Consider the following 20,806-nt stretch of genomic DNA (forward strand, 5'->3'; position numbering starts at 1 on the left):
GATAGGGAAGCGGGAATGCGGACGACAGTCCGCATCCTGCCCCCCTTCACGTCACCAAGCTGTCTTCCAGGAGGCAGGAGGAGAGAGCCGACTTCCCATTGGGTCAGTCGAGGGGCACGGCTGGCTCCCTATTGGCTTACAGGAGGGGGCGAGAGAGAGGCGTGCCTCAACGTCACACCCGCCCCTAGTCTCCTTGCTGCTCAGGATTATGGGAGGGAAGGAAAGTCCAGGAAAAATGACCCGGAACGACCTTTGCCGGCCTGGGCCAGCCCTCTTCCGGAGCTGATGTCTCCTCCCACCAACCACAAGAGTTCCGCCCTACGCCCCGCCCGTGCTGGAGGATCAGGTGATTGCGGGCAACACGGTCACGTGGCTGGGGCGCGCCCGCAGATTGTGGCCATGGCGGCCGCATTCTATAGTGTGGTGAGACGAGTGGAAGAGCTCGGGGACCTGGCTCAGGCCCACATACAGCAACTTAGCGAAGCTGCCGGTGAAGATGGTGAGGGAGCGGAGGAGCGGGAGGCGGGCGGGGCAGACGGCGCTAAGGTACTGGCGCTCGATGGGTATGAGGGCTGGAGGCTGAGGCCTGTGTTCATTTGGGTCCCAGGCCGCAAGTAGCCACCCGAGGTCTGTTGCTTCTGATCCTCGCTGCTCCATCGATTGCCCACTCCCCAGAACTCACATTGATTGCCAAGGCGTTGTCTTCGGAAACTGCATTTTTCAGAATTCATGGAAAATCTGTCCAGATCCATGCTGATGTAAACTGTCTCGGTAGCGATTGGGAAAAGGGCAGAATCTAAATAAAATACAGAAGTTTAAATAAATGGCTAAGGTGAATGATAACACTCAAATTGGTAATGGTCGTTTGCATCCTGTAAAGATAAAAAGGCAGGTATAACAGTTCCACTTTTTCATTGCTGCGTTGTAAATTTGCATCTTACGTTTTGGATTCTAAACATTCTGTAGAAGAGCTTTACATTAGTGTGTAGACTGTTCTGCCTAATACATCATGCCAGTTCTAACAAGGGCTCTGTTAAGTATTGGCATAGTTGTTTTGGAAAGGTGTAAGCTTTTAGGAAAAACTGGGCTAGGGAATTACCTCAACCTTCTGAATTTAAGTCCAATTCTCTTCATTACGTCTCACCTGCCTTTAGGTTCTACATTATTCCTTTTCGAGTTTGAGCTATTACTACAGATAGTTTTTAAAATTCTTGTGGACTGACTGATACCATTGGACTCATAGGAAAACAGTGGTGGAACATTTTCTTAAGCTATTGAATAGTTGGTGAATTTCTTATTAAATAGGGTCTATGATGAAATGCCTTAGTTTCAGTGAATATTTTTTGCCGGATTATCTTTTCTCAGGAGTGTTTTGTTTTGTTTTGTTTTTAGAGACAGAGTCTCATTCTGTCGCCCAGGCTGGAGCCCCTCTAGCAGTGGGACGACAGGCGCACACCATCACGCCCGGCTAACTTTGATATATTTTGTAGAAACGGGGTTCATCATGTTGCCCAGGTTGGTCCTGAACTCCTGGGCTCAAGCATTCCACCCGCCTTGGCTTCCCAAAGTGGTGGGATTACAGGTGTGAGCCACTGTGCCCGGCCAGGAGTGTGTTCTTTAAAGACCTACTACAGACCATCCTGAAGCGGACTTATATTTTGGTCTGTGGATTCACATGAATAATTCTTGGGTAGTAGGAGCTATAAACTTGAAAGTGTATCTAAGTTACCTCTAATTCCCAGATTCACTTGAACCAGTCCAAAGAGACCAAAGAGTGTTTTTTATTCACTTATCACTGAACCAAAAGCCATTCTCATTTCCCTTGGAAGAGTTCTTTAATCTGGAATGAATGAGAGCTGGAAATAAAAGTCATGTGCTATATATGGAATTCTTGTTTGGAGGCTTTATACTTCTGAAAATTTGCTAAAATAAAATGACAATGTTACTGGTTCATATTATGAGCCATGGTCAGCATGGAAATCAGTTCAATCTTAAAAATATTACAAGATTTATGAACTGTAATTAAAATAAAATTTCATGTACTTGAATTGAATTTGACATTTTTCCATGCAACAAGAATAAATACATTCAAAATTTGTTCTTTAATGTAACGACTATGTATTTATACTAGGGTATAGGGGTTTGATAATTTCCATTGTCTTCTTCAAATTAGATGAGATACAGCCAGATATTATTTCATCTAATAATGCATTTTTTAATTTCTAGCCAATTTTTGTTAATTTATTTCTCATTGTACAAGCACAATCTCTTTACTCTATGGAAGTATATCATAAGGGAGTTTTTCCAGAGATTATATAAGAATCAGTTTCATCTTTTGCTTTACCAGTCATTACTTTGACTAAATAGTTCTAGTAAAACTACATTTTATGGGCTTTTCCAAAATGTGAGCTATGCCACCACCACACCCCTGCCACAGTAATTATGTCATCAGTTTATGTGGCATACTCTTTCAGCAATGGTTTAATGAGTTCGATGCAAATCTTTACATTGAAAATAATCCTGCAAGTTAAAAAACATATTAACACACTCTCTAAAGAAGCGCCTAAGGAGTGTCATGTTCCATATAATTTCAGTTTATAGTAGGCTCTTTTTCTACGTTGTGTGGATGTCACTTCTGGGCTAATGAGAGGTGGGAAGACAGTGCTAAGAAGCAGATTTCAACTAAAGTGAAAGTGGATCTTACAGCAATCAAAATCCAGTCTCAGGCTTTACCTGAGAAGACTAAAGGCAGCAGTCACATGATTGCCAACAGACATAACCTGATGGTGCTTTTGCTGCAACAATGAACAGCTTATCTGTCCGTGTAACTCCTGAGGCTAGATCAGGTAGGCCTACACCAAGTGCAACACTATCTGTTCATTGGCCTGTGAAGAAGAAAGGGATATATTTTAGAATATCAGAGTATGTTTCAGAAGGGAAGCACAGAAAGGCAAACTCAGGGAGTTTAGTGTCTTGATAGTGGGTGTATCTAAATGTGACTACATGAAGTGCTGCAGAAGGGTGGATAGTACCTTGGAGTGGACACATAAGAAAAGGTGAAATCATAGAAGCAACAAAGGGATTATGACATTAGAGAAAGGGAAAACATCAGGAGATGGTGAAGGTGGAGGGAGGGTGAGTTGTGATTAGAAGACTTATTAGAAGTGTTTAGTTCCTTTTCTTCCAAGTTTTGAGAAAATGAGGTAATTTGTTTCTAAGTTTTTAAAGGAATTAAATACATAGATGTATTATATAATTTTAATCGTAGTAGATATAAACAATTATAAAATTATAACTGCTCATAATGCTGGCATTTTATAAAGAATTCGATTTTGTCAATCATGGTTTTTTGCATAACATTTGCAACTACTTTTATGAAATTATAAGTTTTCAGTGGAAGCCCTTTCTGTAGATTTATATGTATTATTTGTATATTCTAGTAAGTTTTAAATTTAACTATTTTGAGTGCATTATCATCATAAAAGAAGCATAATGAGAATACAGACTGCATTTGAGAAATGGCAAGATTGATTCTAGAAAGTTTTCAGTATTTTGCTTTCTAGAATACATTTTCATGATAAATTTACTTAATTAGGATTAGGCATTATGAGATATTTCATATTTTAGATATTATGAGCCATGGTCAGCATAGATATTATTACTATAATGCTGTTTCTCCATATGCCATAATATTATTTCATCTTGTCATTTCATCATTTCATCTTCATACATAATTTGTTTTTTGTTTAAATAACACTCTGAAACTATGTGATGTAATCCTCATGTTTTTATTTCTTATAGATCACTTTTTAATTCGGGCCTCTGCAGCATTAGAAAAATTGAAACTCCTGTGTGGAGAAGAGAAAGAATGTTCAAATCCATCAAATCTTCTAGAACTTTACACACAGGTACTGAAAGAGATGTGGACTCTGGCATTTTATGAGGGCAGGTTGTTTATTTAGATGATTGACTCCAATTTTAGGTAAAATGAAATCAGTTTATTCCATATTTCAAGTGTTTAATTTTGTTCAAAAAACTATGAATAAAACACAAAAACTTGAAACTTTGAGGCAGTATGAAAAGAAGTAAGATTTATTAGATGTGTTAATTAGAAAAGTCAGGAAAAAAATCTTACAGATAATAGAATTGTTTTCCTTTAGAGATAATTGAACAGGACACTAGTGTGTGCAATGTCCAATCTCTTGAAAGTTTCAGAGGGAGCAGGGGGTGATATAAGGGCCCCGACTTTTTTTTTCCCCCTGAAATTTACCTTCCCTAGGATTCTCAATATTATTCTCCCTGCTAGTGTCATGCATATCCAGGCGATTTTTCTGTTCACCGACTTGTTTTTTAACTTTCCTTTCCAAATCAGGCTGCTGTGTGGACAATGCCTTTTTTTCTTGGTTTTCTGAAACACTGCTGAGGCATGCTAACATCAAGAAATGTAATTTTATTGTAGTAACTAACATTTATATAGCACTTTGTAGTTGATAGAGTGTTTTCATGTGCCCTTTTTGGATTGCTAAGGGATAATAAAGCTGAAGTGGTTACAGAAAGTACAGTAAACTTAGGCTTCCAGAGTGCCCATTTATAGCATTTAAATGCCTCGTGCTGTTCTTCCTGTTACGAAGTTTCTAAAGATAGCTTCTGCCTTCAAACACCATGGCTGAGTAAGCCTAACAGCTACTCATAAACCACAGAGAACTGTTTAAGTTTGGCAGGTATTTTGCTTGGCTTTCTTTCCTTTCAGAAAACTCTGCTTGTCTGCATATGTTGTATGTCATCTCATTTTTTTCAAATGAGAGTGTTCCAAACATTTAACTTAGTTACTAGAATAAGGCAAAAGACCTAGAGATACAGATTTCAGTTTTCCAGATCCTCTTAAAACCTATTTATGGTTCTGAATCAACAGATCACCTTTCATATGATGATGAAATCATATATGATGATCTCTCCTTACTGGCTTAGGCCTTTCACGCAATAACACTTACTGCTCAGGTTCACAGAAAGTAAAAGCACTAACTGGGTGCTAGGTAACATTTCTAGTACTTTACATATGTTAATTAATTTTATACTCCAACAAGGAACTTTGAAAGGTATCTTAGTCCAATTTATCATTTAGTCAATTAAGAAGCTGAAGCTCAAAAAAGATAAAACTGACTTGTCTTTGGTTAGTTAAGTGATTAGTGGTAGAAATGACACTAGAACCCAGTTTCTTTAGTCTTAGTTCAATGGATTGAGAAAGGAAAAAGGATTGAGGAGTTTTATATGCTTTAACAGCATCTCTAATATTTAGGAATACTGGGGGCTTAGTGTTTGAGTTGCATATGTTGATGGTATGTTTACTCTATTGGGTGGCAGGACACATATGCCCCTAATACTAGCTCTGTATTTGGGAAAACAAATAAATCCTCTGAAGGTTCAAAACTAGAAGTAGTGATCTTAACTTGATACAGCAGGCATTTAGGAAATTTTCAGGGATTATATATATAGCAGAATATAATAATTACGTTTTTCATAATTCTATATAATTAAATTCTGTAAATTAAAGCTCTGGTTTTTTTTTTTTGAGGGAAAGAAAGATTATCATTAATTCAGTACTTTAGTAAAATACCTATGAAGTTTTCTTTAAAATCTTTCTCAAATTATATTTACATCTAGACATTTTGCCTACTTCTCAAATTTACATATTGAGCTAGAAGATTTAAATGTGTAGTAAAGCACCTATATGTCCAAGGTTAAACTGTAAGAATTGTTTTTTTTCAATTTTAAATGTGATAGATACCTTTCTTTTTATTTTTTTTAGGCTATTTTGGACATGACATATTTTGAAGAGAACAAGCTAGTAGATGAAGATTTTCCTGAAGACTCTTCTTCACAGAAAGTAAAAGAGCTGATCAGTTTTCTTTCAGAACCAGAAATTTTAGTCAAGGAAAATAATATGCATCCAAAAGTAAGGTTTACATTCCTGTTAATTATGATGGAATATTGCTGGTACTGTCCTGCTCTTTGGAGTCTATATTTTTTTTTCTTCTTGATTGTATCTTTGTTTCTTAAGTTAAGATTGGAAGAGGGAGATAAAAGAGCTTAACGCTTCAGACCAATGTTGCAACAAAAGTATCATATTTTACTAAATGTATTTCAGAATATTTGCATAATAGAATTGTAATAGCAGTGCCTACTCATTTTTTTTAACATAGATATTCCCATATCCACCCCGTTTACTTTTGCAGATGCTGTTTTCTTGAAGGTCACTGTTAATCTAATTACTACATCTGTTGTCCTTATAGTCCTTAGTCTCTCGAACATTTGCTCCCCTTCTTAACATTGATCACCCCCTCCCTCTGAGACCCTACCTGCTCCTTTTCCACTTCTTCATGTCTGAAATGTCTTCTCTTGCTAGCAACTGTCCTGCCTTCCATTCTAGAAGCACAGGTACTAGCCAAGGATGTCTCCTTCACCACTGATAGTCTCTGTTCTGTCTTTGCTTGACAATCTGTTCACAGGCTTTGTACTGTCATCTCTATTTGGATAATCCTATTATTTTTTATCTCTAGTCCTGGATACTCTTTCAAGCAAATAATTTCTCATCTTTAACTGCCTGCTGACTATCTACCTAGATATTTTTTTTCTCTGTTTTTATATCAGGGGAGGCTGTGGAAACATTATCCCCAAATTTAAATGACAAACCGCTTTAAAAATTTTGATTTATTAGAATTATTTTGGGTGTAAATTATTATTTTGGGTGTAAATTTTCATTATTTTATTCGAGTGGTAGTAGAAATAGATATGATCTCACTTCAAGTAATGTATTTGTGAAAAGTTACCTTTTTAATAAAATGACTGCTTATGTTGCAAACCTGTTAGGGGAATTTGCTAGTAAAAATGTTTTTTAAATTATTTTTGTAAAACTACTTGTGAATTGAAGTAGTTATTTTAATTTTCATGTATTGATAGGCTTGCATATTTATAATTGATTGAAACTAAGGCTTCCCTGTGTAAGTAGCTAAACAAAGGGCACGTTTTGTGATGTGAGAATGTTTTCAATTGCTGAGTTTTTGAAATTTAACTTCAACTTTTACAGACATCCAATTTCCCTTTTTAGCTATGTCTTTTTGTGTGTGTTTCAGCACTGCAATTTGCTTGGGGATGAGCTACTGGAATGTCTGTCTTGGAGACGAGGAGCCCTGCTGTATATGTATTGTCATTCTCTTACCAAAAGAAGAGAGTGGCTCTTAAGAAAATCCAGTTTGCTTAAAAAGGTAAGAAGACATTCCCTATACATTTTTCATTGTTGACATTTATAGGTTTCAGAAAGCTGTCTTTGTTGTACTACTAAGAGTAGTGGATCAAAGGGTCTTTGGTTTGTATTTTATGTCTTTTATTTACTAGCTGGGTAATCATAAATAAATTGGGCTTGTTGTGAAGACTAAATCAGATAACATGTGAAAGCACTTTGTAATCTGTGAAGTTCTTTTTTTTAAGGATTTGTATTATTTTAAATATAAGATAAACTATATTAATTTCTAAACTTTTAAACAAATTTTGTCCTGAAAGAAATACTTGTGAGCCTGTCAGCAGATCACTTCTAAGGAACTCATATGACCCTGCTTCTAGAAAATTGTGGCCCTCTGATTCACTTGACCATTATGACTGAATCATTAAATCCAAAATATGAGTTTTGGTATTGTATCACTAAGGATTCTAACTTGGGTTAAATGTACACACAATTTAGGTGGGCTTGGAAATGGGAGACCACACTTGCAGATATAAAAGTTTGATCATAATATTTCTAAATTATAAGTACATACGTGCTTTTAATACATTGTTGTTGAGCACATCTTTATTATCTTTATTCTTTTCTTCCTCTGATAACATCTTTAACAAATATATTACTGAAATGTGTTTCTGGTTAATGCGTTCTTTTTTTTTTTAGTACTCTTTCTTACTACTAGAGCATTTCAAGGGGTATATTTATATTAGCAGAGTCTTGGGATAGTGGGTCTTTATACCATTGAAATAGAATAGCTGTAAGCTATGTCTATATATTAACCAACTTTCTCTTGAGTAAAGAATGGAAAATATTAATATTTGAAGTTTATATATCTCTGCAGATAATACTTTCAATTCTTTGGCTCTGACTTTTATTTAGTACCTTCTTGATGGAATCAGTTACTTGCTACAGATGCTAAATTATCGATGTCCTATCCAGTTAAATGAAGGAGTTTCTTTCCAAGACCTAGACACAGCTAAATTACTGAGTGCAGGTAATGTGATCTCTCATTAAATTTTCTAAGTGATTTAAAGCTTCTTAAGATTTTAGGAAGTTTATTAGATTTCACTTTGATTTAAATAAATGTCAAAGTAGATTATAGACAAAAAAGTAATAAGTAATAAAAGGGCTTATACAAAATTCAAAGATAAAGTCTTTTGATGTAATACAGAAAAATACTTCTAATCCCTTGTGTTAAGCAATTTTGGAAGTTATGTATTGTATTCCTTCTGCTCATTTTGCATCCTCACACAGCCGTGTAATTAGTTTGTTTTCACACTGTTATAAAGATACTACCTGAGACTGGGTAATTTATAAACAAAAGAGGTTTAATTGACTTTCAGTTCCACATGGCTGGGAAGGTGTCAGGAAACTTACAATCATAGTGGAAGGGGAAGCAGGCACGTCTTAAATGGTGGCAGGTGAGACAGAGCATGTGTGAGTGCAAGGAAAGCTATTATTTATAAAACCATCAGATCTCATGAGAATTCACTCACTATCATGAGAATAGCATGAGGGAAACCACGTCCATGATCCAGTCCCCTCCCACCAGCTTCCTCCCTCAACACCTGGGGATTATAATTCAAGATGAGATTTGGGTGGGGACACAAAGCCAAACTATGTCAAGCCTCAGTCAGCATTTTATCAGAACTAGATTTGGCTACTTGTAACTAACTGGAAGTAACTTTTAAACAAGGTAGATATTTAGTGATCTTTCACACAGGAAAGGTCCAGAGCTGGTACAGTGGCTCCATCTCATCATGTTCTTACCTTTTTCCTCTGTTCATCTTTAAAACAAGACTCTTTCTTCATGAGGAGGCACTTTATTTAGAATATAATACTTTCCAGACTGTGCAGCATGCATCTCTGTTTAGGACATTGCTTTTATTCTCAGTATCCCAAGATGTTCCTGGAGCTCCTTCAGTCTCACCTGTGTTTCAGGCTACAGGCATGGCAAAAGGGAATTTCAGCCAAGTATGTTCCGTTAGACCGTCCTTCTCAGAAGTTTCTTACAACCTCCATTTCACTGGCCAGAATTTAATCAGATGACTTTACTTAGCTGTAAGGAAACCTGGAAAGTATAGTCCTTAACCTGATACATTGCCATCCCAAATAAAATTAAGGTTGTTTACTAAGAAAGGGGTATTGGGGAGAATGAGTACTGGTTGGCAACTATAAATTTCTACCACAAGCATCTGTGTACTTGAAAATTCAAGGAACTGAATATAGAGCATCATCTGAATTTTAGACTTGTGTGTGGGAAGAGAAGAACCATTTACTTTTACCATCTTCTTATAAATGGAAGAACTGAGGTCCAGGTAAACCCAAATGAATTGGTCAAGGTCAAATAGCTGCAAGTAACATTAGATCACATGTGTAAACTTTTTTTTACTTCATCTGAAGTTTTGATGGGAAAAAAATGAAATATGAAGAATAATCAGAATACCTCTTTGGAAATATTCTAGTATTTTAAGTATGTTTTAATTCTTCCTGTTTCTTTGTTAGCCTCTCCAGGATTGTTCTATTTGAAAGCATTTCATAGAAAAAAAATGGTGATTTAAGTGACATGATGTCCAAAAATTATTACTTTCTGCTCATTTAGACAAATATTTCATTCTAAAACAACTTATTGTGAATACAAAAAGCTCTCTCAGTGAGCATGACATTTTGACAAACATGGGGTATTTGATGTATTTATGGCAAGTATATACTAGTTATTAGTTATTTCAGATAACTAGGAACCAATTAAAGGCATTGAAAATGCCTTGTTAAAAATTTCTATTCACACACATGGACTGATTAAATTGAATTCTTAATGTGGGACTCTTTAAAAGAAAAAGGTGGAGGTAGGCAGTAAAGCTCATTTAGAACCAAAGGGAGTGGCACAAATCACCTGCTTTCCTAATTCTCCCATTTCTATAGTAAGACACTCTCATAGCCTGGAATTTTTTCTTCAGGAAGCAGGTAATATAGGTGACATCTCTTTGTCATACTTTGAATTTACTAGCTCCTTGTTTCAGTTGCTTCTTCAACAAGGGAATTAAAAGGGTCAGATAGGGTAGCATTTTCCAGACAAAAAGAAACAGTATAAGCACCACAGCAGTTTTGCTACATATTGTCCTAAGTCCTCTTATGGTGCTGGCTTTTTGTCCTCATCTAAAGAAGTTTGCGCTTGAACCCGGGAGACGGAGGTTGCAGTGAACCGAGATCTCGCCACTGCATTCCAGCCTGGGGGATAGAGTGAGACTCTGTCTCAAAAAACAAAAACAAAAACAAAACAAAAAAACGTAAGTTTGCCTCCTTTAGGAGTCCAAGGCAGGATGATCACTAGAGAAAAGCCAGGAGTTCAAGACATAGTGAGACATCATCCATCATCTCTACAAAAACTAAAAAAAAAAAAAAAAAAAAAAAAAAAAAAAATCCAGGCGTGGTGGCGCGTGACTGGAGTTCCAGCTACATGGCAGGCTGAGGTGGGAGAATCAGTTGAGCCCACGAGTTTGAGGCTGCAGTGAGCCCTGATTGCACAGCTGCACTCTAGCCTGGGTAACAGAGTGAGACCCTGTCTGAGAAAAAAAGAAAAAAAGGTTGCTTTGCCCAAATGTATCTCTCTGAACATGATTAGATTAGAAGCCAGGAAACCTACCTTTCATAGGCTGAATTACTCCTAAGTCCCTTTTGGAGAGGCTCAAATTATTTTTTGTTAGTCGATATAAAATACAATTCTGAATAATTCTTAATATTTAGGGAGAAAAGTTCTATATGAGACATCAAATTTTCTGTGGCTAGATCTTGGTGATAATTTACCTAATTTTAGATAAAACTCAAAACTGTGTATGGTTTTTGTTACTTTTTCTAAGGTAAGATAATCATATTATTGTTTAGACATTATCTGTATATCATTAAATTTTATTCAGTAAGCCCTTGTGTCTCACCTCTGAGCCTCATTGTTCTGTGAAGTGGGGCCAGAGAATTTTAATCTTTGGACATGGCCTTATCAGTTGAAAGTGTTATAAAAATTGCCTTGTCAGAATAAACCTGGAATCACATGAGGGTAAATAAAAAAACTGTCCAACTTTTACACCCTTTGTTTACACCCTTAATACCACTGAGGACCCTCTCCCTCTTACACATCAGAGCTGGTATCACAAAAGGTTGTATGAGTGGGAGGGAGGTGATGAAGAGAGGTTGGGTTAATGGGTACAAACATACAGTTAGAAAGAAGGAATAAGTTCTGAAGGCGAAAGTTTGAGAACCACTATTTATTGTATAGCCATTTGTATTAGTCCATTTTCATGTTGCCGATAAAGACATACCCAAGACTGGGAAGAAAAAAATAGGTTTAATGGACTCACAGTTCCACGTTGCTGGGAGGCCTCATAATCATGGCGGAAAGCAAAAGGCACTTCTTACATGGCGGTGACAAGAGAGAAGGAGAGAGAAATGAAAGCTGAAACCCCTTATGAAACTATTAGATCTCTTGAGATTTATTCACTACCACAAGGACAGTATGGGGGAAACCACCCCCATGATTCGGTTATCTCCCACTGGGTCCCTCCCACAACACATGGGAATTATGAGGGTACAATTCAAGATGAGATTTGGATGGGGACACAGAGCCAAACCATATCACCATTCATTCAGCTATTCTGCTGAGCCTGTTGTTTCTCTTGCTACTCTTTATAAGCAGAAATTGAGGTGAAGTGAATGTGAATACTGCAGGAACAAATTTTGATACTTTAGAAAGCTTGCAATAGATTCAAAACAGAAACTACCACCATTTTGAAAGTTGAATTTTTCATATCCAATGCCATCATGGTCACTCATATTAGGTGAACAACAGACATTATGATGCTCATTTATTTGAAGTAATCTTTTCTAATCACAGAAGCACATTAGAATACGTCATTTATTTTTTTCTTTAATGGCTTTTAAGAAGTTACATTTTTATTTCATATGTTCTTTAGGAAAATTCCATGAATTAAGTAGGGGATACAAACTCCTTATTTTTCAGATTTAAAACCTGAGATTCAAAGAGCTTTGGTGACTTGCCCAAAGACACAAAGCCAGTAATTTATACCCAGATCTTTTTCATTCTAGGTTTATTTGTCTTTCTGCCAAATTAATACACTTTATGCACCATAAATGTTTAATTATATAATTGCCTACTGGAAAAACTACCCATAAGAAGAAAGAGTTCAACTTTTGATGAAAATTCTGCAGCATATTCTCTTTTTTTCTGGTAATACAAAGCATCTTGGAAATAACACCTTTAATAATTGTATGGACTCTCAGGCATGATTATGCATGATAATTTCTTAGACTTTTAGAGAAATATAGGATGTTTAGGATACCTGACTTTAGCTATATGAATCATCCTAGAGCATACCCCAAAATAAAGGGTGTGTCCATGGATGGAATTCAGGGAGTTTATAAGTACTCTGAAATTGACTGCAGAATTTGGGGTGTATATTCTGGGAGAAGTTCTCTTCCTTAGATTCTTGAAGAAGTTCTAGAGTGGACCCCAAAAAGGTCAAAATCACTTACCTAAATGATTCTCTAAAAAAAATTCTCTGGTACTCTGTTTCTCTTTTTGTAATGGGCCTCCTTTATCAGTAAAATAGATATAAACATGCTCATTAAATGAAGATTGTATTAGTCATATTTTGCTTTTGTGTTACTGTTAAAGTGAGAATAGAAAAGCTTAATGACAAAAGGAACTTTAATTCAAGTTTAGTTAATAACTAGGGTTTCTTTTTAAGCTTTTAATTCTAATCTGTCGACCTAAATGACTTTCCCAGGAATATTTAGTGACATTCATCTGCTGGCTATGATGTACAGTGGAGAAATGTGTTACTGGGGATCGAAGTATTGTGCTGATCAGCAACCAGAAAATCATGAAGTGGATACTAATGTTTCTGGAGCAGGCTGCACTACACACAAGGAACCCTTGGATTTCCGAGAAGTAGGAGAAAAGATCTTGAAAAAGTATGTATCTGTGTGTGAAGGACCCCTGAAAGAACAAGAATGGAATACAACGAATGCAAAACAAATTTTAAACTTCTTTCATCATCGCTGTAACTAGAAAGTTCATCTAGTCCTTTTCAAATAGAAAAACAACAAAACCCATGAAATGGAAAAGAGAGTTCCAAAAGAGAAGACATGTTGATACTGAATATGAGAACATTACACTGCATAAAGATATCCAACTTGGGTACCCTTCTTTAAACACCGTCACCATCTTTTTCATTATATATTCTTAAACCTATGAAGTGATGATTCTTTAATTTCTAAAAGAGTTTGTTTTTCAAACTCACTTTAAAATACAGATGTTATGTCACTAATAATGAGTAGTAACCCAATTTAGCTTTACAAAGATTTTTTCTGTTACTTTAGATTTTTTTAATTGTGGTATATGTAACACAAGTTTACCATTTTTGTCATCTTTAGATTATTTTGTATAATCTCCCTACCTTGAAATTTGCCATGAATCAGAAATTAAAGTTATCTCACTGCTTTGAATACATACTATAGATATAAATGTAGGCAAAATGAAAGATTATGACTAATTCAGATTCCATTTTCAGTAAGGTAAATAATGAAAGATCTCAGAAAGGAATCACTGTGTTTAATTATTTTGCCATGTATTACTAATTGTATTTAAAATTTCTACTTCCTTTAGGCATTTTATAAAAATTTAAAAATTATTTTTCTATTTTGTTTAAAAGAAAATGCATGGCTTTTCAAGTGAGTAATGAAGATAAAAATCAAGTTAGGTTAGTCTACCATTAGTTCATATGCTTTTATAGCACATCTTTTCATACCGTAATGAAATTTTAATGTTTTCTACCTTTAATAATAGGGGTGAGTGTTAAAGGCCAGAGAGCCTAACTTGATATCTTGCTCATGGTCTTTCTGTCTACCTCAACTCCTGTTGTCATCTTTGGATGATCTTTCTGATACCTTGCTGATATCTTGGACTTCTGCCCAGTGACTTTATCACATTCCAGCAGCTTACTCCTGTAGCCACACTTTGAATGTCACCATCTTGAATTTCTCTTTCTGGTAAAATTTCAGTAACTGATAAGTGCCCTCTTTTCAGTTTTTTCACTTCCTTATTTTATTGACTTTTCTCTCCTTTATGTTCGTTCCACATTCTTCAGTTCCTTCTTACCCCCATTTCTTGACTGTTCCCCTTCCTCCTAAACTATCAGCCACTTTCAGGCTTTCTTCCCTATCTACCCTCAGCTTTATGGGACACTATATGAACTAATCTCACCAGTTATTCTTCTTCCCCTGGTCTTTTAGTCTAATCCTTCAGCAAGCCCCCAACCTCAGATTAATCCTATTTATTATCTACCTTTTCTGGGATGCTGAGTTCTTTGTGAAGGGTAGTCCTTCAAAGTAAAATCAGTACAAGTATCTCGCTTCAGCCTTAGAAAAGCCCTCAATGTAAACCTTATGTTTGTTACTAGGGTGGCCTCTCTCCCATTTCCCGCTGTGGCTGAGCCAAACTTCATTACTTTCCTTAGGCCCTCTGCCCCTCCCCTAGCATGTGACTCTTCCTCCTATTGAACAGAAAATTGGGACTATGAAGAGGTCAACTTGTATTTTCCAACTTTACTCATTTTCCCCTGTTTTAGAGGAAAAGAGGTTGCCTGCTTCCTATCAAAAGCTACTCTGTGCTACACGTTGGTTTCATCTCTGCTGTCTCCGTCATTTCCCCACAAAGTGTTTCTCACTTTCTGCCTACCTTTTAGGTGTTGATCGTCACTAGATTTTCTCTCTCTCTCTTTTTTTTACTTTACATATTTTATACAGTGTCATTCATAACTATGGCTTCTTTTACCACCTGTAATATCAGACTGAGTCTCAAACCTGTAACTTGTATCCTGTCTTCTCTCTTGCTCTCTAAACCTTGTTTCTAACTACCTATCAAATGTCTTCATTAGACATCCCACAGTAATTTTAAACTCAGTGTGTCCAAACATCAAGTCCTCATCTTTTATATAAAATCCTTTCTGTTTTGTAAGTTTTCTCTTTTTGGGATTTTCCACAGATCAGGGCAACACAGAATGGCTACCTTCCCAGCCATGTCTCTGTAGTCATCCTGTGTAATCATGTTCTAGTCCAGTGTTGCTCAAACAGTTAAAATCCAGGGTGCTTTTGGTAAACATACAAATTCTGATATAGAGCCTTTGTGGCAAAGGGAATCTCTCAATTCCTGCCCCAGCCCCCTTGCTTATCCTTACACAGCTAAGATTTTTGTTTAACTTAACATTTTAGCAAGTTTTATTATGAAAATACCTTTGTGCTTTCTAAGTATAAAGATTTAAATTATTTTTAATATGGTTTTTAGAAGCACAGACTATCCCTCTTTTTAGAGCATCCTGATCCATTGCAAGTACTTCCAGTGCTTCCCCAAATGTGCTTTGTGTTTTCAACCTCAGTAGCCTTGCACACATCATTACTTCGACATCCTTCTTTGTGACCAAGTGAATACCTACCTACCTCTTAGGATTCAGCTTCAGTGATTCTGTTTTCATAGGCTTTTTAAAGCCCTTTTCAGTCAAATTAGATGCTCCTTTGTTCTTGTCCTTTACTCTTCCCCTCCAGTGTTATCACACTGATCACACTGCTTTGTAATTATTTTCTTTGTTGTTGGTAAGCTCCATATTTTAAAAATTTACCTGTATACATAGTGCTTAATGCATGGTAGGCCCTTAGTAATGTTTTTGAATTAATGAGGCATGATTCTAAATGCCAAACTTTGCACAAAAAGGTTGTTGCTATTGGATTCCAAACTGCCATGCCCTCTATACCAGTGGCTGACAAAGCATATAGGGATATATGTCATCCTGAGAGGAGTAAAGATTTAGATTCTGAACCTGAGGAAAGAGAACTTTCTCTTAAGAAGTTGGAAACTTCCATTTTACCTTCATGACCCTTGTAGGCCATTTTGTCTAACTGGTTGGTACAATTATGAGGGTAGTACTGGGTGCTTTTTATACAACTTTCCATCCCCCACACAGTTGGAGAATAATTTGTAGACCATAGCAGTTAAAATGCTTTTTACTCTGGCATATTATAAAATAATGAACACATTTCTATATATGTTAAAGCCTGCTAAATCATTCACTTAGAATGAAGTAACCTCAAGGTACTAAATGCCCCACATGAGGAAAGTACTACATTAAATTCCCTCAACTATTGTATGCCTACCATATGCCAGATTTTATCCTAGACACTGAGAATATAGCTTTTTAAAACCCCCTGCTGTTTCAGAGCTTGTATTCTAGTGGAGGAAGTTAGACAAAACATTTTAAGAAATAAATGTATAGAGAGGGTCAAGTGATGAGTACCATCAAGAAGAAAAATTAGGGTAAGGGGGCTAGTGTGATAGGGAGAGGGGTGGGATGCCATTATATTTCGGGGTGGTTGGGAACTGTCTACTGCTTCAGCATTCGTGTCTTCAAATTTCCCTCCTTTGGTTATATACCTTGCATATTCAGCACATTCATATAGAAGTTCTGATACTGAATTAAGGAATGGGTCACTACTTAAGACTTTATCATTTCAGCTACACATAAAAGGTTTCTCTCCACTGTGGATTTTGCTAATGGTTGAGTGATACCTAAAGGCCTTGTTGCGTTTTTTTACACTTGGGGTTTCTCTTCAGTTTGAATTCTCTCGTGGTTACCAAAACTCTGTTAAAAGACTTTTCACAGTCCTTAAATTTGTATGGCTGTTTCCCAATATGAATTTTTTTTATGTTAACTAGACTTTCATACTTAAAGACCTGTGTGCTCTGCTACATTTATAGGGTTTTGGGCTGCTGAGAATAATTGATGCTGATTAAGGTGCAAATCATGACTAAAGACTTTTCTTTTTTCTTTTTCATATAGTAGAGTGAGGTGAGGGTCATGGCTAAAACCCCATAATAACATTACATTCCTAGCTTTACAGTCTTGCTGTGAATTCTCTGGTGTTCATTAAAGTGTGAGCTGTGTTAAAAGGCATTCTTAGATTCATTTTAACGGCATTTTTAAAAACTCACAGTTGGTTTAACATGCTGGTTTTAGATTGCTTGTCTCTTTCTGTCTTACAGGGCTCCTTTTCTAGCTTAAATAAGGGTACTCCATCTGCCATAGAATCCAGGATTCTGTAGTTTTTTAGTTTCACTTCCCTATATTCTTTTTTTTTTAATTTTTTAACAATGAGATGATACCATGTTACAGCAGTATTACATTAAGATACATTTAATATAACCACAATTAAAGTATGCATTGTGTATTTATGCTGGTGTTCTTTCGTGTTTTTTATTTCTTCTAGTGAAAATTTCCAAGTAAACTGTTTTTGAGCATATACATTTTTAAAAAAATAAAACCATACACCCCTACTTGTTGCTTGTTTTCTTTTATATTTGGCTGTTGCATCAGAATTAAAACTTTTATCATCTCAGTTTACTATTTTTTACTTCTGAATGTTATTTCTTCTGGTCCTAATAACTTTTAAAGATGGGGTAATATAGTGGTTAGGATTCTGAGCTCTGGAGCCAGAAGGCCTAAGTTTAATCGTAGCCCTGCCATTGATAGTACTAGCTGTGTGACTCTTTAAGTTATTTAATCTTCCTGTGCCGCCTTATTTTTAATGCAGTAATAGTACCTACCTCAAGGATATCGAAGATAAGTTAATGTTCAAAGTGCTTTAGTTCAGTGCCTAGTACATAAGAGCACAAGAGAATTAGCTATTACTACACTGTTTCCCTTAATGTTTAGTTCTGTATATAGGCATACCTCATTTAGCATGCTGACTCATTAGCCAGACAATTGAATGACAAACTTGTTGGCCAGGAAAGCACTGCCTTTTCCTTGGTTCAAGTCATGCCGGCCTTTCTAGGTGGGAAGCAGATTTCAGAAAAGAAATCAGGACTTGGATAGGCATCTCAAATGTTTTTTGTGGATATGACTGGAAGAAAACATCCAATTAATTTTCAAAACATTTTCAGCCCTCCCTCAAAATATATATAAAATCCACTGTATTGAGATGTACTAGTCATCTAAATATGTTATACATACCCTATTTAAAACTGAATTTTTCAATCAACCTGATTGCCTTGACTTCTGATACCTTTTGATCTAATTCTTAACTCACAGGTCAGAGGCATTCAATGAAATACTGGTTATTTAAATTTAAATACCATACTTAAAAATAGATTATTCTAAATCCTAATATAGCCACATGATTGAGTAGTATGTAGCTGTAAAAATCCATGAGGTATATTTCTGTATAACGCTGCAGAGTGGTCTTATTAAGAAGTAAAAAACAAAATGGAGAAGGCATATATATATATACACACACATATATATAATCGTATTTAAGAAAGGGGATATAAAATTTGTGTGTGTGTGTGTGTGTGTGTGTGTGGTGTTAAAAAAAGAAACAATGGAAGGATAACCAAAACTTTAAAAAGTGGTGGTTACTTATGGTGCTTATGGTGGAGGCAGGAGGAGAGAAACCAGATGGAAAGATCCAGGATGGAAGCTAGATTCTCTGAATATATCTTGAATTTTCAACATTTGACTTTGGTACATATGTTATTCTAAAAGGAGGTTTAAGTAAAGTTAAGGAAAGCCCTACAAGTTCCAAGCAAAATGAAACATGACCTGCGTTGCATATCAAGTTGATGGCTTGAATTCACAGGTATGTTTCAATTATTTTAAAGCATAGTAATTTGTGTGTCCATTCTTAACGGGGTATATCCAAGGGCAAAAAGAAATGTGAAAAAATCTTAAACTCTTCAGTAATTAAATTGTTAATCATAACTATGTTAATATAATTAGAAATGAGGATTTTTAGTGTATGAGAAAAGAGACACACATACAAAATCAAAGAGTAAAAAAAATCTGTAATCCTAAATTTGAATGGGAAATAACACGAAGTTATGTTTTCTCTATATGAAAGACAATAGAAAGGCCTGGAAACCATGTTCAAATACCATTCCCATCAAAATAAGCCAGGGTTTTCTGGAAATATAGCTAACTCTGGCTTGAGCAGGACAATCAAATGACTGATGAGGGAAAATTTTTCTTTAATTCAGCTAATAAAAGAAATTATAGAACTAGAATACTAACATAACTTGTAAGCAAATAATATTCATTGATAAATACTGTATCTTTGAGGTGAAAAACTTGCAAGAAATTTGAATGGATCAGTCCAGTGAAACCAGTGATCCCTCTGAACATTAGAAAATGAGAATGACTTACAGCTTTCAGTCTCAGTATATAATACCATTTACGAATGTGTTAAAGACACTGTTGAGATGCCATCAAGAGTGTCCAGGCCGAAAACATGGTGAAACTCCGTCTCTACCAAGAAAAAAGAAAGGAGGAGGAGGAGGAGGAGGAGGAGAAGGAGAAGAAGAAGGAGAAGAAGAAGGAGAAGAGGAAGGAGAAGAGGAAGGAGAAGAGGAAGGAGAAGAGGAAGGAGAAGAAGAAGAAGAAGAAGAAGAAGAAGAAGAAGAAGAAGAAGAAGAAGAAGAAGAAGAAGAAGAAGAAGAAGAAGAAGAAGAAGAAGAAGAAGAAGCAGAAGAAGCGGAGAAGAAAAGAAGAGGAAGAAGAAAAGAGGAAGAGGAAGAAGGGAAGAGGAAGAAGGGAAGAGGAAGAAAAAGGAAGAGGAAGAAGAGGAAGAGGAAGAGGAAGAAGAAGAAAAGAGGAAGAGGAAGAAGAAAAGAGGAAGAAGAAGAAGAAGAAAAGAGGAAGAGGAAGAAGAAAAGAGGAAGAGGAAGAAAGGAGGAAGAAAAGAAGTGAAGAAGGAAGAAGAAGAAGAAGGAAGAAGAAGGAGGAAGAAGAAGGAGGAAGAAGAAGGAGAAGAAGAAGAAGGAGAAGAAGGAGAAGAAGAAGATAGAAAAAAGAATGTCCAGAGTGGTCCAGAAAGACCAACCTGGTTTCTTTAACAAATTTCAAGGGAAAATAAAGGAGGGGGAGTTGTACAATGAAACTTAAGCTTTAAGAGTATGTGTAATGTGTGGACCTTGTTGGGCTATGATTCAAACAAATCAAATGTGAAAAATTATTTTCAAAGCAGATGGGGAAGTTAAACACTGACTCGATATTTGGTGATTTTAATGAATTAAAATTGCTTAGGTACAGTGGTCTGTTTCTTAAAATGTGTTTTTTTAGGGACAGATACTGAGATATTTACAGATGATAGGTCTGGGATTTGTTTCAAAAGAATTCAGAATTGGGGGTGTAGTATTAGGTGAATATAGCAACAGAGCAAGATTAACCAGGTGTTGGTCGTTGAATCTTGGATAATGGGCACACAGGAGCATATTACTCACTCTCCTTTTATAAATGTTCAAAATTTTCCATAATAAAAATAAAGTTTTTCTCATTCATTTAACAGATATTTTAATACTTCATACTTGAACTGATTTTTTTTTCTTGCTCTAGTTCTAGTTTTTTGCTTTCAAAGTAAATCATGTTCTAGAAAGTGATGAGAAATGCCATATGGTTGCTTTGTGGTCCTTGTCCA

At 36.0% G+C, this 20,806-nt stretch overlaps 1 protein-coding gene across 2 annotated transcripts; it reads left to right on the forward strand.

Moving 5' to 3' along the window:
• Positions 1 to 349: 349 nt before the first annotated feature.
• On the forward strand, positions 350 to 17,669 carry C3H5orf51 (chromosome 3 C5orf51 homolog). 2 transcript variants are annotated; one of them, XM_010361189.2, is made up of 6 exons: positions 350 to 499; positions 3,802 to 3,908; positions 5,807 to 5,953; positions 7,131 to 7,262; positions 8,153 to 8,267; positions 13,072 to 17,669. In XM_010361189.2, the coding sequence occupies exons 1-6, from the start codon at positions 400 to 402 to the stop codon at positions 13,353 to 13,355; spliced, it is 885 nt and encodes a 294-aa protein (XP_010359491.1). In that variant the 5' UTR covers positions 350 to 399; the 3' UTR covers positions 13,356 to 17,669. The 2 variants fall into 2 exon arrangements, with proteins under 2 accessions (XP_010359491.1, XP_010359492.2); XM_010361190.2 differs by lacking the exon at positions 350 to 499 and adding an exon at positions 2,689 to 2,846.
• The last annotated feature ends 3,137 nt before the right edge of the window (positions 17,670 to 20,806 follow it).

This window comes from Rhinopithecus roxellana, chromosome 3, assembly GCF_007565055.1.
Source record: "Rhinopithecus roxellana isolate Shanxi Qingling chromosome 3, ASM756505v1, whole genome shotgun sequence".
Taxonomy (NCBI): domain Eukaryota; kingdom Metazoa; phylum Chordata; class Mammalia; order Primates; family Cercopithecidae; genus Rhinopithecus; species Rhinopithecus roxellana.

Excerpts from the sequence above, each read along its gene's own strand:
- C3H5orf51 (XM_010361189.2), top strand. The coding sequence starts at position 400 with ATGGCGGCCGCATTCTATAGTGTGGTGAGACGAGTGGAAGAGCTCGGG. Across the intron at positions 500-3,801 it reads CGAAGCTGCCGGTGAAGATG|ATCACTTTTTAATTCGGGCC; the intron begins GTGAGGGAGCGG and ends TATTTCTTATAG. Across the intron at positions 8,268-13,071 it reads AGCTAAATTACTGAGTGCAG|GAATATTTAGTGACATTCAT; the intron begins GTAATGTGATCT and ends TGACTTTCCCAG.